General features: G+C 34.7%; 1 protein-coding gene across 1 annotated transcript in view; it reads right to left on the bottom strand.

Moving 5' to 3' along the window:
• LOC124362481 (transcriptional coactivator YAP1) overlaps window positions 1-18,478 on the bottom strand; it is a 66,060-nt gene extending 47,582 nt beyond the window's left edge. Inside the window, 1 exon segment of the mRNA XM_046817022.1 lies at window positions 17,783-18,478. Coding sequence (XP_046672978.1) covers window positions 17,783-18,261 — 479 coding nt within the window. The 5' untranslated portion in view covers window positions 18,262-18,478.
• Window positions 18,479-18,892: the final 414 nt, after the last annotated feature.

Genomic DNA, 18,892 nt, shown 5'->3' with positions numbered 1-18,892 from the left:
TAAAGTACCCGCATGTGTTGAAAATAAATAGGGTGAGTCAGAATGTGGGGTGATAGTAACTAAAGGATTACATCACATTTTTCAGGGTCAGTCAAGACATAATCTGCCGTTCTTCTTTCTTCATTTTTACCAGTCTACACTATCGCCCTCTTATCGGCGCGCAAATTTATTGTGCATTCCTTCAGCCTCCCCGCCCGTCTCTACACACAACAATCCGGCTTGTGGTATGCGATAGCGCTCTGTTTTACAATATTTATTACTTCCAATCTAGAGTAACTTTTATGTTGTTATGTTGGTAACATAACTTTGTAGTTTACTTTCTATCAGGAGAAGTTGTTTTGCACAACATGTTGAGTAAATATTGTGCGGTGAGTTATTTATTAACGTATGAAACTTGTTTCACTATTGTATCCAAAACAGAGAACCAAAAAAATAATTTTTTTCCGAAAAAAAAGACCCATTCCATTTCTGGTTTGTACTTAAAATCCCATCAATGCAAATAAACGTTTCCGGTGCTCTCTACGAAAGTTAGTATGATAACACGTTGCTGTCGATGATATTATCTGTTCACATTTTACCATTCAACGAATAGACCACCGCTGCACTATCCGCGTCTGTTATCTATTGCACGTTAAACTTAAACGCACTAATAGTCCAATCCATTTAATCCAATTTGTCCGTTATAATTAATAATCGGCAGGAGTGTACAAGGATCGGTACAGCGATCAAATCGATTAAATCCCCGTGTTCTAGATAATACCAAGACTATTAGTGAGGGCGAAAAGTCCGGAGGGTATCCAAGTCTGACATTATCCGTTTCATTGTCATTGTGTGGTCAGCTTGCAAATGCAATCAGGAATAAACTAATGTTGAAACGCTGATACTATACAGCTGCTAGCGCTCGGCCCAAGGCGTTGGTTTGTACTGAATATATTTCAAAATTGTAATATAATTAATACTGCCACGGATGTTAGTAGATGCTTTTAATATATTAAATGCTATTCTTGTTCTGGACACAACATGAAAATCACCAACCCCCTTTCTTCTATTCAATGCATCAAATGACTTGTACAAGTTTTACGCATCTAGCATAGAATGAGCTTTTACGAAGGTTTTTACGGACCTCAGGCAATTTTGTGTAAAATTAAAGCTAAAGTTGAGCGGAGTCGATCTAGTGACAGACCTATTGTTTTATCTGGCAAGATTTGGTAAAAATATAACCGTGGGTGGTGATTTTAATATTAAGTTGAACTGTAATAATATTGAGACGAATAGCCTTTCCAACATGTTTAAAAGTCGCGGCTTCTACATTTGTTACTGGGTAGCCCCCACACAAGTCCAGCTTTACGCATACGGCGTAAAGGTAGTTTTGAGTGCTTTTTTATGACTCATAATGTATTACAATGTCACCAAAGCAAGTATCATGGCAAACTGTAACTTTAAATCGCCAAGCATCCTTATCGATAGGTTTGCTACAGAGCCACGCTACCTAAAGGGCTAAACCGAAGGATCGTAATATCCATTGTAACTAAAGAAGTATATTTTGTAGCTCCTGCAAATGGCTTTAATTCTAAGCTATCAAGTTCACAACATAATAACAACATTTCTTAAAACATCGAAAGGCGATTCAAACATTAGGTAAGTGGACACTAAGTCGAAAAATTTGTTACGGTAAACTTTATTATAATGACTATTGTTCCGACTTGCATTGATTCTGACCAAAGGTATAAAAGGACTGATTAGAACAATGGCCATAATATAGATGACTAGTACAATGATCTCATGTACCATGAAAGCCTTTAGAGTCTAAGTTCTAAGTGTGCATCGTATTTTAAGCAACCAATAAGCACAACTGACTCGCTTCTAGAATTGATTCTGCCATTGATCCTTCGGCTGTTGTGGCTCTATCATCTGGAGATCACGACTTTTGAGACCTCCAGACCACAGCTGGAATCTTTATAGCTACTTAGTTATAAGTTATGACCTCGGGACCTCTTCGCCAACACCAGGTTTGTAGAAGCTCCAGATCTCCAGAAGCCCACAGCCTCTCAACTCCTCGGATCTCATGAAACTCCCGATTTAAGGAAGATCACTGCCTGTTGCCGCTGACGGATTCTAAAAGCTTCCTGCTCAAGAGATTTCTAGGTCTCTTCGTGCTTTCTAGCCCTTGGAAACTCAAGGGATTCCAGAGGCTTACGGACTCCTGTCCTATCACCCTGTGCTGTTTTATGTCAAACTTCAATATTACGACAATCATCTGTATTAAGATTTGATTTTCCAAAAGAAAAAAAATATATACTCCTTTCTTTCTTTGTTTTAACAAGTCGCTTTAATTAAAATTCACAAACTAGAACTTCCTATGCGGTGCACGGTGTTTTTTTCTACTTTTGATACTGTACGAACTGTAATTAATAATATACAATCTAATTTAAATGTCGGCAGCCAAACGTGCCGGGGTTAGTTCCAAATTGAGCCACAACAGAGCTGCACCAAAACGAAGGAAATTCATTTTTCCGTTTTTCTCCATAATTTTCAAGTTTTTTTTTAAGTTTGAAAAATGATAGAATTTTTTGTATAGCACAAAAATTATTTTATTTTTAATAACAAATCTACTGTACAGAACTTAAATTTAAATTTTTACAAGAAAATTTGCAGGGAGTAATTATGTGTGCAATACAGGGAGTAATTTTAAGAATTTGGAAACTTCTACTTTTAAAATCGGCTAAATAGTTTGATAAGAACCATTTTTTCGTTATTTCCGGTGTTTATTTTTAAGTAAGCGTCACGGCAAATACGCCTTGCCTCCTGGGAACAGCAGTCCTCGACTCACGCTAAAAGAAACTGTTCAAATTTAGTCGACTGCAAATAACAACCACCACTACCATTGCACACCTGTCCAAAAACATGTGTTTTTAGCTATGGTGATTAAAACATAGTAAGCTAACTTTGAAATATCGAAATAAAACTATTCTATTTGATTAGTAAATTATATTTCTTGCTGAGAACTGTTGGATCAACTCATATACCCAGTACTACTTTAGTAGTAGTATACAATGTTAGTTTAGCAGTCTCTGATATTAGGAGTATAATCATCCACCGCCTCCTGTTCCCTCGGCAATGAATGTGTTAAGCAAAATATTGTTATTAATTAATATAAATAAACTATCTAACTAAAAACAGAAAACAAACTAAATTTAATATTTTTGCTTCCTCGTTTTTTGTTAAAAGACGCTCATTAAAGAAAGATTAAGTAATTATAAACAACTTTTATTCTGAGTTTCGAAAAGTAATGGTTATATCTCAGTCATCATGCATCGTAGAGCAAACCCAAACAAATTTCAAAATTCGTCAGGTAATTTAACATCATATTTGTTTTTACGTGTTTTTTATATCTCGTCAAATTTCCTGATTGCGGCCGTGTAGAGTTTTGAGTAGTATAAATTTCCCGTTAAGTTCAGCCTTAAGATCGACTGTGTCATTAATTCCACCAGTACAAAAAACATTAAAAGCTGGCACAACATAGTAATGTAGGTGGTCTAAAAAGTTTCCAAACAAAGATAGAAGACATTTTTTTAATCTTTTTTTATTTCTTAACATAGCCCCCTTGTAACTCTACATATTCTCCCAGCGATGCTCCTATCTCTCTACCCCGTCCAAATAGTACTCGGCATTTTTCTCAACAAAATAATTGTTCACAAAGGTGACTGCCATTTCATTTGACGAAAATCTTTGTCCCCGAGCGCAATTACTAGATGAAGGAACAAAAAGAAGTCGCTTGGGGCTAGATCTAATGATTAAGGCGAATGGTCAAGCAGTTCAAACCGTAGTTTGTGGGTTTTTGCCATGGCAAACGTTAAGGTGTGATACGATGCGGTGTCTTGGTGAAACAGGATTTGGCTTTTTCTGCAAATGTGCCGTTCTTCGGGAAGTTCTGCCTTCAGCTTGTAAAGTAATGATGCATAGTATGTACTTGTAATGGTTTTTCCTTTTTAAATATAATCTATTAAAATTACTACACGACTAACAGTCGTCATCATTTTCCCAGCCGAAAAACGGGTTTTGCTTTTTTTGGAGCCGGTTTCGCCGTTGCAGTCCAATGTTTAAGCTGTATTTCTGTTTCGGACGTAAAAGGTGTACCCAAATTTCATCTATAATAACTAATCGACGCAAATCTCGAAGTTATTTCTCCTAAATTGCGCCAAAAGAGCGTTGGAAATGTTACTGCGCCAAAGGAGCGTTGGAAATGTTCATTCGAACAAGATTTTAGTCTAACGTGAGTAAACATGGCATCCACCTAACAGACAGCTTTCTCGTGCCTAAATGTTAATTTAATGTGTGACAAACACGTTCTTTTGACATTTTCATAACATCTACTATCTCTCACTTTAATTCGGCCGTCGTCTAGCACCATTAGGTGGCCGGCCTTTGACGATGTTTTCATCGGCACTTGCAGTTTTTGGACGTCTCGAACGTTCATCGTCTCCCAAGCTCTTAAAGCCACGTTAAAAATTCAGTAACCCAAAATTTCACTGTGGTAAATGATGGTGCAGAGTCACACAGACGGTGGATACACAGAATCCAACTCATCTTTGATTTGCGAAGGCATATTGCCCTTCAAAAACAAATATTTTATGACAGCTCGATATTAGATTTTGTCCATTTCACAAAAAAACTCACATCAACTCACTCAAACGACTGTTACTTAAAATTTGCACGTCCGAAATGGCTGAAACTTAGGTGAGTAACTATCGACAGATGAACAACGAAATTCAGTAGCTTTTATTTACGACTGCTGCCATTTTCGCGTTGAGATCGGAAACTTTTCAGACCACTCTCGTACAAAATCACCACACTGAGATTATCTCGAAAAACAAAATTGGAAAACAACGTTATACCTGTTGTGTCGAAATCGACGCAAATAACTGTTTATAATTCGATAAGGCAAGGTGAGGCGAGGCGGCGGAGAGATAGCGGCAGTGATAGTACTGTTATTGTCGCTTATCAGGGCCACTATTGGTGCCGCAGTTTATTTACAACCTCACTGACAGAGCACGGCGGGCGGCGCACGTAGTAGATGTGACGGCACGGTGTGGTGTGGAAGTCAAGTTTATAGAGGATGGGATGATGGTAGATGAAATGATAGAGGAAAGGGGAGGGGGGTGGCGTGTGCGACTAAATATAACACGGCTACGGCAGGAGTCTAGAGCAAACAAACAGAACACCGGCAATGTGGCGTTAACTGAGCCACTGGGCATTCACTGGTTGAATTCGCTCTCCTAACATCCTTCAACATTTTGTACCAATCGTTTCTGATACAATTTGTTTTTTTTAAATTACCGAGCATTGCACGCGAAAATATACAATGAAAACAAATGTGGATTATTCAAAATCAAAAGATAGCTTATAATCCACAAATGTTTCCATTAATGATACCTTTGCACCTTCTAGAAAGCAACTTAATGAGTTACATACTTTAGGGTCAATTGGCGTTAAAAACCGAGAGCAAAATTGACCCTCGTTCACCATTATTTAGGATACAACTACGACTCAGCCAAACAATAGTAAAATAATGTTTAGTGTTTATTAGATACATGTAACCTTCGGTTATGTCGAATTAAGTAACCCGCAAATGTGGCATTGCTCCGGAACAGTGAGATAACTACATTACGCCACTCGCGATGGCGAGCTCTTTCAGTCCACACAACGTAAACGTTTCTACCAATATCGTTTCTTCAACGAAATGCTGATTCGATGTTTATTCTCTGAACTAATTTAAAAGCCACATCGGTTACTGGGAGGTACACCTGACCTGTGCAGCGAGAAATGAAAAGGAAAGTGTGCGTGGGCGAGGTGAGGTGAGCGGGACCCACCAGTGCCAGCCAGACTCGAGACTGTGGCGCGGAGACTTGGCAACGCCGCGTTTGTGTACATCACAACAAAAAACAACCTTCACAAAGCTGAAAGCGCCGTTGCCAGACTTGCTAAGGCCACCCACTTGATTTGACGTAACAGCTCGCCATCTACACTCGCTACAGTACCTTTATCGCCTGAAGCCCAGTTCAACGCACTTCCGTACTGAGTTACCTGTGTCCGGTGCGTACTACAGGAAACTACGCCTCGCAGTCGCAGTGTCCCGTCACGCACAGATCTTCGTACAGGCTTACTACCCGCTGGACAGTCTATATGATTTCATATTTATTAATTGACCTGTCCATGATTAAACAGTGTACATAGGAAAGTATCTTATCCTAGCTATTTAAGTTTTCATTAATCTTATTTTACCCCTCCTATTTCTATGTCTTAACATCATTGTTAGTCAGAATTTATGGAAGATGTAAACAGTTTTAAATCTGTATGTTTCTATATTCATGTGTAAATGAATCCATTTATATCTTGTTTTAACTTAACTGACGACTCTGCAGAGGAAATAAATATTGACACCTTTCTACAATCTCGCTGACATCGAACCCGATCTCGAGCGTTAAGTAAAATAAATGAAAACACAAGAATTGTAGTGGATTAAAAAACTTATTATTATATTTTAAAAAAACTTATAAAAAATATTTTTCTATCAAAGTTCAAATAAGGCCAAAAATTCGATGAGCACGTCTTAAAATATTTGAATAAAATGCTTTAATACTCCAGAAATCAAATATCTAGTGTTACGCCATTTCAACCAAAACATATAACAGTACAGTACAGTACCTGCTAAAATTGAATAATACAACAGTAAAGTGACAACTCTGGTGAGAGGGTTGGAACTACAAATTGAAATAGAAGAGGTGGACAAGTAGGTCAAGTTACCGTTATCCCCTGGGGTCCGACCCTACAGAAATACCCCTGATTGGAAAGGACACCATACACATCCAGGAATACACAGTTACAGTAACTGTAACACTATAGACTTCTGACTCAAGTAAACTTCTGAAATAATGGAATCTAAATTCAACATAGGCATCAAATGAAACTCTAATATTGTTATTATGTAATCGAGTTATTTATAAAGAAACAACAAAAACCATTCCAGGTGATAATAGAATAGAGTGGAAAATATAAGGGATAATTTCTTTTAAAAGATCTTAAATCTCCTAGTGCTATGGATACTCTTTATTTTTCAGTTGTATTAAACAAAGTTTTAAGTTTACAATCCATATATCTGTTACTGAAATGGAACCCTGTGCATCTGTTTTGAAAGTTAAATTTCCAGGTTGACAAACAAATATGAAGGACAAGGTCGGATGTAAGAATCTATTTTATATTCAACTTTGTCACAGTAACAACACACATACATTTATTTACAATATAGAGGGACAGCAGACAACATGCCATGTACCTAACAGCCTTAGTTGAAGTTTTATATAATTTCATTCTCAAGTTGTTCTGCAGAAAAGCTCCCAGAAAAAATAAGAGATATTTTGCAAGGCTTCAATAAGCTTCAAAATGAAGATCGGCCTAATTCCATGGAGAATACACATCCCCATCATCAAACTCCAAGTTGCCTAAATAGAAATGGAGCTTCATGTAAAATTTAAGTCTTATAAGTCATTCTCCAGATATCATGCAGACAGAGAGACTGACAAAATATTTTCCCACGGCTTTGCACGCAATTTTCAAAATCAAAGTCTTTATTTAACGGTACTTGGTAATAACACTTATTATGCAATATAATGGAGTCCTATGAAATTTTTCAAAAGTTGCAGGTATACAGGAGGTAGATATTATTTAAGTATTCATGGTTATTCAAGAGTATCAGAATTTATCCTGAACATTATATGGTGTTTTGCATGTGTAGGAACATTTCTGGTTCAAATGAATTCTCTTCCAGATGTCACAGATGAGTCTGCCTTGTTACCCAAACCAAGGAAATATAAATATACAGGTCTCAGAAATCTACTTTGGTCATCTAGCTTTGGTTCTTCCAGTCTAAGATATTTCCTGTACCATAGTATAGTTTGTCTTGTTGTTCTGAAAATGAAAAAAATATGTAGACTGAGAAGCCTACTTCCAACCATTTAAATTCACTTAAGGTACCACAGTTTAGTTTAGTTTTATAGCTCCAATCAAGACTGTATACATATCTGGCTTTCAAAAAACCTCTTCAGTCAAAAAGTGTCCACCTCTGACCCTTACAATCTACTTTCCGTCTAAAATATTTCCAGTGTCATAGTTGAGTTTGCCTTGTTTCAAGATGTAGAAATTATACTTGGATACTAGGATTGAGAAGCCTTTTACGGTATAAGGGAGAAATCCTCATTAAGTTTATTCAACTTTCCAAAATCAGGTTTTTAAGGTTGGTTTTATAACAGTGTTTAAATAATCATTACAATGCATTAGATGTTTTAAATTCATCACTGGTGCAATTTGGAGTAAAAGTTAGATATAACTTTGTCTTTGCTATCTGCATAACCCTACTGATCAAGCACGAAACAATTAATATTTTAGAACATTTAAATGTAAACAAATGTTTCAGCCGATTTGTTAAACTTCAGATGAAAGTGTCAACAGCTGTTTAGTGTCAGTTAAATTTTTAAATTTAGATTATAAAACATAAATACCATTTTTTCTGAATCCCCAAATATTCCAGGTAATTTTTCTAATCTTTCTCTTCATATAAACCTTCCTTGGACCTCAACGAATATTTCAAAATCAAATTAGCCAAACTGGTTCAACCTTTCTAGAGATTAGTACTTAACAACACATTTTACAATTCACTTTTATTTATAAGATAATACGAGAGATAACACTATAATGTTGATAATCTTTTTTTCTTACACATATTCATTCGGACTGTTGTGTTCAAAATCACACACATTGGCCTCAGAATATCAGACTGAAACACTTGGTATATCTCTTGATTTTTACTCATACAAATAATTTCTCAATATCTTAAAAAAGTAATATCGTGCTTAGACATCTTTCAAAAATGAAATTACTCCTGCAATAACCTAAATATACAAATACTGAAAGGTAAGAAGTACACTCTTTTAGTTCCCCACAAAACATCAATCACAACATGCTTAGTTTTACATTACTAAAATATACACATTTTAATGGGTGTACATTTAGTGAAGCCTCACCACACTAATTGCTGATTTTGTAATCCGATTTATGTGGGTTGTTTGTGGCACATACCTAAGACGATAATTACTGAATGACTGACCGAGATCACCTACAAGATTGAAATTTGGGGTGTAACTCTACCTCTACTATTTCTACATCAGTATTGAAAATGATAACATCAGGTCTATTGGGAGTCTGTGTCATAAAATAACTGTGGTTAAATAATTGGTCTCATTGGTGGCCAAGTTGGCAACGAGAAAAACACAGAATTAACAAACTAGCAAACAGAAATAATTAATATTGTGAAGACTAATCATGTGACATTTACCATTAATGAATAACACATGTAATGAAGTTAATTTGACAGATTGGTTGGGTTAATACAAAATCTGTATACTTTCGCTTAACATGAATGTGATGTCACCTTCAGAGCAAGCTAAATGGTTGATGGTTTTTTTTAATGTGTTACGAAAATGTGTTCGGTGGGGTATTATGGATCTCATGAATAGTAAAAGTAGGTAAAAAGTTTTTATTAACTCACCTTTTTGTTTGACAATCAAGAGCAAACTTTATCAACTTTAAACTTACTTTGGAAAGACCTAGTATCTTGAAATTTTTATTAGCTCACAACTAAAAAAAAAAAAAAACCACTATAACATGCAATTTACAATTTTCTATGGTAAACACTTGTACGGTCTCCATATGAGATTTTTTGCATATGCCTAGGATAATGAATGACCTTTAAATAGAGGAAATATAAACATGAAGACATGTTAACGAAAAATGTTAAAGCTAGAACTTGACCACATTAATTATGACCAGTTCTGATACAACTTTATTCAGAAAGGACAGTAGCTTTAACAACGAGTAAAACAATTTTAAATGAGTCTTTCAAGCAACATTAAGATAAACTTAAAAGGGTTATTAGGCAGTCAGTAGTAATTATTTTTATTTACAAGGTCTGTTGGTTTGTCAGGCTTTACAAAAAAAATCAGTTACAAAGTTTAAGGCAAAGAGCCATTTGCAATTAAACTAATGGAATGGTAAATTCTTCAAAAGTTCTATATAGACTAATAGCTTTTCTCAGTTGGCATTGAAGACCAGGGAGAAAGCAGTTCATATTTATGTAATCTGTGGAATATCAGCTTATCAGATGGCTGACATGCTGATTTTGATAAGGCTACAATTCTTGTGTGTATATTGGAGGGGTCAGCATTTGTTGATTTTTGTTATGGCACCTCTGTGCAATAGCATAAATATGGGTAGAGAGATCATAGAGTACTTTCTCCACTGGAAAAAATTGTAACTCAATAACTAAACAATTATTTTAGCTATCTTTCCTTTTGCTAAAACTGAACAAAAGCTCTCAGTAGAAATTTCTCAATTATATAATTGTGTTTAAGCTTGAAAATTGTTACTGCTCAGCAACTTTCCTAAACAATGTCAAATAGTTTTGTTGTTAAGAGAGTGAGATGGGCTAGTGAAATAAGGCATCTATAAAAATATAGTTTCCACTTTGGGGCGGCCCCTCTGGGAAATCTAGTGGGGCTTGCAATTGTGATACTTTCTGCAATAATATCATCTAGACAAACCGTATTTCTCGTGGTGGCATTGCAGACATAGCCATTGCAAGCTCTTCAACAGAAAATGGTTTGCAGAGCAAAGGGAAAAAGAATAGTACCAAAATCGTCAAATCGTAAAAAATTTGCTTAGTGAATATTTGAATTGTCTTGTATTTTTAGTAATCTCTGCCATGATTTTATTATTGAACTTGTATTATGTTATCCTAGTAGATTGGTTTTGTTAATGAAATTAGTGAAACATTATTACTAAAAAATACACAAAATTAAACACAAAGAAATTACAAGAATTCCCCAGAAGAATTATACAAGTGCACACACATCACTACTTGTGATACATTACCAAATGTACATTATACCAAAGTGTAGAGAACTATCAGTTTGCTATTTTTTGTTATAATTATATTTTGTGCCTCAACAAACGTCATACATTAAAAGGTTCTCAAGATTAAAATAGTGGTGTTCTTTAACGTTTAACATTTACAAATGTTCAAAAAATCATTGTTAAATCTACCATTAAAAAATATTTACCAACAGTTATATTTTTACACTTGTTAGGAGTTTCAAATCCGCTTTGAATTTTGAGAAAATGGAGCTTTGAGAATAAAACATAGTTTAATGCTCATTTGTCCCATTTATAACGGTTTGGTTCTCATTACACAAATAACAATTAGTATCATCATTTTGAGAAGAATTAGATCTTCCAGTTCCTAAGGATCTAGACTATCTTTATTGAGGTTTTTCTAACACATCACTGAACCAGTTTTATTCCAGTGTTTTGTTTGTAAATAACATGACACAGATTTGTTACATATCCTCAATATCCCATGTGTTCCAACTTTCTCACATTAGTAACAAATACACACTTATTTATTAATTATCATACTATTATCGATAATAGTCTGGTGTTAGATATTCTCAGAATGGCCTATTTTGATTTAATATATTGGTACATGTCCTATTCGTTACCTCTCTAGGATGACTGTATATAGAAATGGCTAAAAGACAACAAATAAAGCCATTAGAATTATTCTCAATCTAAGAGAATCACATTAAAGCGTTTTCAGCAATCTTAGATTGGTGACTCTGCACTGTTTCTAGGTAAGTTCTCTAGTACTTCTCTAGGTAAGTTATTGTCAATTGCAATGGAGATAATTGCAAAGCACAAAAGTTAACATTTACAGTAGGCTACAGCGTCTACTAGACACAGGGCTAGTGTAGGATGCAATAACACAGAACAATGGTTTGAAACATCATCACAAGCTGGGGAATGGTTTAGATCTCTTATCTATTCCATATTCTGGTTGGGAATTGCTCAAACTTTATAATATTTTTATTTCGCTGGTTGTAAATCTCGAATGTAAGTGTTTGGGCCTTTAGTTAAAAAAAACACTTTTATCCTTCCGAACAGCTAATTTTACTGTGTTAAATGAAGGTGCATAAATCAGACATTGCAATGAGTTACTTGTATACTTAATAAAGTTAGATTTGCTTAATCCACTTACTATATCTACCACCAATTAATAATAATACTGATGAATTTAAAAGACATACATAAAAATTCCCTGGTACAATACTTATATTGTGGTTTTCTTCAAGTAACTAATTGGTAACCTAACAAATTTATCTTCTTAACAAGAAACAAAGTAAGATTAAGTATTATTTTTTTATTGTAATACAGAATTTATTATTGCATTATGTTTCATAGTACCAATCCAATTATTTTATTTTAGCAAACAATAATTCTCATACAACCATAGTATGGTTTAGTTAGTTTGAATAAGAAACTGTTGAAATGATCAAATCAAGCCTCCATGCAGCTGATTAACTTAAAATGTTTGAAAAAAAAAATTAAAATTCATTAATTTATCTGTTTGTGATTTACATATTCTAATTTAATATAAATTTGTTCATTTTCGGATCTAAGTATAAGCAACTATTAGCCACATCTCTAAATATACCCACATTTTAGAAGGTCCACTTTCAGCCTTCTAATGTTTTTAGTAAATGTTAACTATCCCCCATCCAGAGTAGTATCCATTATAGAGATCATTAGGTCAAACTTCCAAGAGTATGAAGGAAGGATAACAGGATTTCTGATATTTGCCATCCTATAACGATGGCAAATGTCCGAAATCCAGCTATCCTTTCAAACCTTCCATCGTCAATAACAAAGTATGAAGGAGCTGATCCAACCGATTAAATATGCTTCATTAAATCCATATCATTAAGAGCTATATTACACATGATGTTATCAAAAAATAGATCAGTACTAAGATTCATAAATAACTGACTATACACTGGTTGTTAGTCTTGTACAAATACAAAAAACGGGTCAATCTTCATTTGTTAAAATCGAGCCAGCCCTGTGAGCATCAAATATTCGCTAGCAAAGTAATCACTAAATTATGTGGTCTCTTATTTTCCATACTTATATATTATGTATTATAAAATGTTATTTGGCAGTCCATTTTTAAGGCCTTTATTAAATTTGGACTACATGAAACAGCTTAATAGATATTAAAGCACCAAATGTTCAAAAGGCTTGTCTGGAGGGTAATTCCAATTCAAATAAAACAATGAAAAAAATAATTTTGGATCCTGACCTCTCAGGTTTTGGCATTTTATATAAAGAAATTGTACCTACCAAGACTTAAATCTACTCTTTTAAAAACATGACAAGGCCTTGTCACTTAACCAAAGCCTGTGGTTGAGTGACAGGCTTTTAAAAACCCACAAAAAGGTAGTTTTTGGTCATGTCTCAGTATTTTCTAAACACACAGTTAAAAAAAACTATTAAAGCTGAAGACCTAAAATTTGTGGCATTCTTTTTGAAATGAATGTATAAATGTATGTTTTGTATACTTTTGAATTTTTTTGAATCCTCTAGAGTTATGATACTCTACACACGTTATTTGTCTCATTAGACTACATCCCAGCCTCCATTTTACTATCCGTTTTGCTGATTACTTATAAATTTATGTATTTTAAGCCTTAAATATTATTCTAAAAATCACTGCTGCTTTTTACTACTGTTTCCATCAAACACCTATCTACGATTACCCACTTTTTGTAAGCACATTCATTTATTATTTTATTATTAAATTTGTTATATAGTAAATCTTTGAATTCACTACCATTTGGGCATTCCTTACACACATTGATTAACAGTGCTGAGAGGTGACTTGTACATTATCTTGGCCAGGGAGGATTAAAAATAATTCAAAATCTCTAAACATAATCATGTCATATATCAAATTAAAGACATTAACAATGGAAAAGTATGCCACAAATTTGAGCTCTTTAGCTTTAATAGTTTTTTAAGTATGTTGTTTAGAAAATATTGAGACATGACGAAAAAGTGCCTTTTTGTGGGTTTTTAAAAGACCACTCGAAAACCAAATGGCAGAAAGTGTAAAATTGTTATTTTAACTAGTCTTGGTAGGTACAACTTCCATACAAAAAGTCATCAAAATCTGAGAGGTCAAGGTTGATCAAATCATTGGTTGATCTTACATGGAATAACCCAGGAGAACTATTCAAGATCCACTACTCTTTTAATCACACGTACTTTTTTAGGGTTTTGGCTAAAAATAACAAAAACTTACCTAGAATAATTTTTTTTAAACATATTGAACAAGCATAAATATTTACTTCTTCTTTATTGTTGTGTCAGTATATCTTATCTTAACAGGCAAAGGTCAGTCGAGTGACCCATCGGTGCGGTGCGGAAGTCAGCTGCTTTGATCGGGTAGAGTTGTTTGCCGGCCCATAGGTAAGTTAGGATGGAGCATGTGATTGACAGTGTTAGGTAGTTCAGTTTTTGTTCTTTCTTTCTCAAGACTAGTATACTAACCCTGGACACAATAGGCTTAAGAAACTGGTTTGAGAAGTTTGAAAAATTTGGGTTGGGTAAATTGCAATATGGTTAGGATAGTTAATACGCTTGTGATACAGTCATTGTTGGATAAGATTTTAATACTAATAACCAAAAACTTACAAAAAGGACAAAAAGGAAGTGTAGTCAGTACAATGCATAAGTACCTAGACCCTTTTATGGATAATACGTAACGTCTTGCTCTATACCGCCCTAGAAAAATTCTTAATTCCGCCACTGCATGACATGGAAACTTTCATCACAAACTAACCTATCCTTGCAACTGCTGTGTAAAATGTCTAAATTGTTTCCACTCACTTCTCTCTCTTGGCTTTATTGAGTGAGTTTAGAAGAATGTTTGCTGTTATTAAATTGTAAGTAATGAAGAAATAACTATAAAAATTGTTGAATTCTTCACTCTATCCAGGATCATAAGACTTCCTGAAACGTATAGTTATGCTAGTCTTGGTAGTGGTTTGAAGCAGTCATGTGAATCAGTCTGAGATACATATGGTTGACGGTCAGGACAATATGTTAAGTCAAAGTTACTCATGGTCGGGAAAATAAATACATTTCATTTTCAAGCTTTGCAGTAAAAGGCTCCTCCATTTAGCTTTTTGAAATTCCACCTTCGCCACAGAAAGGACCTTAAAGAGAGGAATCTGTATTTCCAAATATGAAAGTACCAAGCTCGGACTACGCTAAATAATGAGGAAAAGCACACATTTTGGCAGGTGACAAAGAAAACTAGCACTCAAACGACCTTCATTCACCATTCACTCTTCCACGGTTGAATATCTACTGACCCGAAATATACTTTAGCAAAGAAAATCGCGGTGCAACCTTCCTACTCTCCAACATAGTTACTAGAGGTTACTTTCTGAACAGCTCCTGTTAGTACTGTAGGATATATGCTGAATCTGTTGCTTTTCAACATGGGAGTTTTTTTGTTATTTGGTGGCAATATATGATTAAAAAATTTACCAAACTGAGAGAAATTATTGCCAAGCCAAAAACACTTTTCTTAATTAAAAATTTTGTCAATCAATCAAGGTTCAATGTTTCTTGCAACTACAAAAAAATATGAACATGGACGAGATCATGTTTCTTCTATTTAACGAAATAAAACTGACAACTGATTAAAAAACATTTTCCATAGAGAGTAGAATTACTGAAGTAGGTTATTTAGACAGTACCATTATAATGCTAACTTCAACTGGTTCTTGGAATTTGGAATATTATATATCTTAGAGTAAACTATGTATAGAGGTAATTCTGAGCAATTGTTGGTAAACTTCAATTCCTTTCATAAATTAGTATGATAATCAGGCAGTCCTTAGGAAACAGAAACATGAACATTAACTGTTGTAAAGACATTTAACATAGTCACACAAATCTGTTTAGTGCCAAATCATTCAATGTAATCTGAGGACAGGAAAGTAACAACCATAAGTACACCTAGTCTTAAGTGTGGTCTTTCAGGGTGCCAGAGTCTAGGCAATGATGGCTGGAGGCCATTTTGATCAAACGCTTTAAAATTTTAAAACTTAGTGATGGATAAGCCTACTTACTAACTTATCTCTATAAGGGGCAGATTTTATCAGTGTGGACGGCAACTCCTATGGAGGCATTTACATCAGCCCAGTTTGAACTATTCTTAGCATGTGTGAGTAATAAAAGCACATCCCTTGGGACGAATCTCCCCTAAATTCACTATTAGTAAGTTATTAAACACATCAAAATATGGTGTCACAGTCATATCAGGAACAATCAATACAATGTTGCTACATGGCAAAACAAGGGTGCTTGATAATTTCTTATTTCAGGTCAAATTTCAAAGTTTTAAACAAAATTTAATATTGTCAACTAAGCATAGCCTACATAATACATACTTATGTTTTGTTGCCTAAATATGTGAATGTAATCTTAGCTTTTCTTAGGTACAACATATTAGTTGTACCTCAATTCGTCATACTTCAATATTAGGACCTGTATCACTGTTAAGCTCCAGGACTTTATGAAACATCTGAAATGACTTTTTTAAAACTACGGGTAGGGTACAATAAGCGGACCCGGTTTTTATATCGAAATTGGCAAACGATATTACTTAATCACAACCATCGATATAATCAATCGTTACTGATTAATTATTTTGATCAATTAACTTAAAAAACCTATATCAACAGCTGTAAACACTTTCAAATAATAAACGTAACTTACGGTAATATTTCAATTTTACATATAAGTAACATTTATTAGCCTATTAAAAATGGCAGTCAATTTTAGAAAACTACTTGACATTGCTTTGAAAGATGATAAGACATGTTTTAGTGGCTTCAACATTTTGGACTCGTACTGAAAAAACCATTATGTGAAATTTGTGGGAAAGAAACAACTGTAACTGTGAGAGGAGCAAATATGGTCGTCTACAGTTTTCATAATTTTGGTTATTATAATAATTTGTTTGATCACTGTAAATATTAAATTTATATTTAAATTTAAAACATATGATTGTTATTGAGGACTATAGATACTTTTATATCGATTGATAGTCTAGGATTTGAGATGCGAATACTAGGTATCGATTATTACATTCTTCGATATAAAAAACCGGGTCCACTTATCGTACCCTGTCCAAAACTACACCTTAAATTGAAAAATATGATGTATTACATGTATTTTTTTAAAGAAAAATATGCCCTATTAGGTTTACAAAAATGTAAAATAGGACTAGCTTTTATTATCTATTATCCACTAGCATCTAGAAAGATAATCTTGTTGACTGACAGAGCAAACAAATGATTTTATACTTTTGAAATGTTTTTCAAACTACAGTTAAAATTATAAATTATAGACTATATCAACAGCTTATTGAATCAGCTGTCACGTACCATGGTAACTGAGTCAGCTGATGTGTACTATGGTGACTGAATGATCTGAGTTTTATTATTCATACTTTCCACAATTTTCCAAATTAACATTTCACGTGTCTTCAGTGCATAGCCTGGAGGAATTTGCCTAAATTGTACTTTACGAATAACACAGATATTGAATAAACCATTCGTCTAGTGTGACGAAACGAAAATATTGCAGCGTGCGACACTAGCACTTTTGAAATGGTTCAAGAACGTCATTCAGTGTGAGACATTAGCACTTTTGAGGCTTAACTGGCAAATTTTACAGTTCTTAGGCTGTATTAGGCTCTGGAAAAGATCAGCTAGGACTGAGTTCATAATAATTTACTATAGATAGCTAGCCTACTTACTTGAGGAAATAAACTTGTCCTTCTAATGTTCTGGCTTGTTCCCATCCTGCAGGCAATGGTCCTAGATCTTGCTCCAGGGCAGTCATGTCACAACTTCTTTGTTTTATGTGTTGCTGTTGCTGCTGATGTGCAGAAGCATAAGTCTGTTGTAATGATGCTGGTGAACTGTGAGCTCGGGGGTGGTTAACTTGTAAACCAGTTGTTGTAGTCGTTGTTGTTGTATTGTTCCCGAATGCACTGTCAGCTGAATTTTCACGGCTGTGTGATATTGAAGACACTGACGGTGATTTAGAGCCTGTGGACGGCGGATTAAAAAATGAATTTGGCAGTTTTCGCATCCGAAATGGCACTTGAAGAGGTCTTCTAGAGTCAGGTTTTAAAACACTGTCAAACAATGCTTGGAGTTCAGAATCCGAATCTTGGTCTATCCGTACAACTAAGTTCCCTTTTAACTGTTCTACGTCCGGATTTAAAGCCATTTTTGTTTGTAAACTCGACACTAAATAAAAAAACAAACTCCCCCCCTGAATCCTAACATAAAATTGACAACAAACCCCACCCGACCACTAGCACTCATCTACCCCTAGCACGGATTCACTGCACTCTAAATCTAAATCCACATTTTCTCTTTATCATCCGCAGGTAGCTCTGCTCAAAAGTCGGAATGTGATTCTGCGCAGAGAAATATTCCACTCCGGCGCCACTCCCAACCACAATTACAATAGTTCCAACAAGTTCCACTATAAGCAGCACCTGTCGAGCTCTCAGCAGTCAGCAGACTACATCCTATGGCGTCGATCAAGCAGGCACAGGTGTAACTTGTTGCTATGGTGACACCAGCAAACAATATAAAACTCATGACCTAAATAGTAAATAACCTATTCAATTACCAAAACTTGTTGATGATAGACCGTTTAGTATAGATCAGAATAATGACCAAAATCTGCAAATGCCTTTAGCATACATGGCAAATGTATCTAAAAAAGATTCTTGGGCCAACAGACCAAAAACTTAGCACTCCCTTCCCACACCCTATACACGTTTTTGTGTGTTTTTAAATATTGTTTCCAAAAGAAAAGATAAACTTTGCAATTCATATAAAGAATATTT

This window comes from Homalodisca vitripennis, chromosome 5 (assembly GCF_021130785.1).
Source record: "Homalodisca vitripennis isolate AUS2020 chromosome 5, UT_GWSS_2.1, whole genome shotgun sequence".
Classification (NCBI taxonomy): Eukaryota; Metazoa; Arthropoda; class Insecta; order Hemiptera; family Cicadellidae; genus Homalodisca; species Homalodisca vitripennis.
Note: the sequence above shows the minus strand (reverse complement) of the source record. Positions and strands in the feature narration are given on the sequence as shown.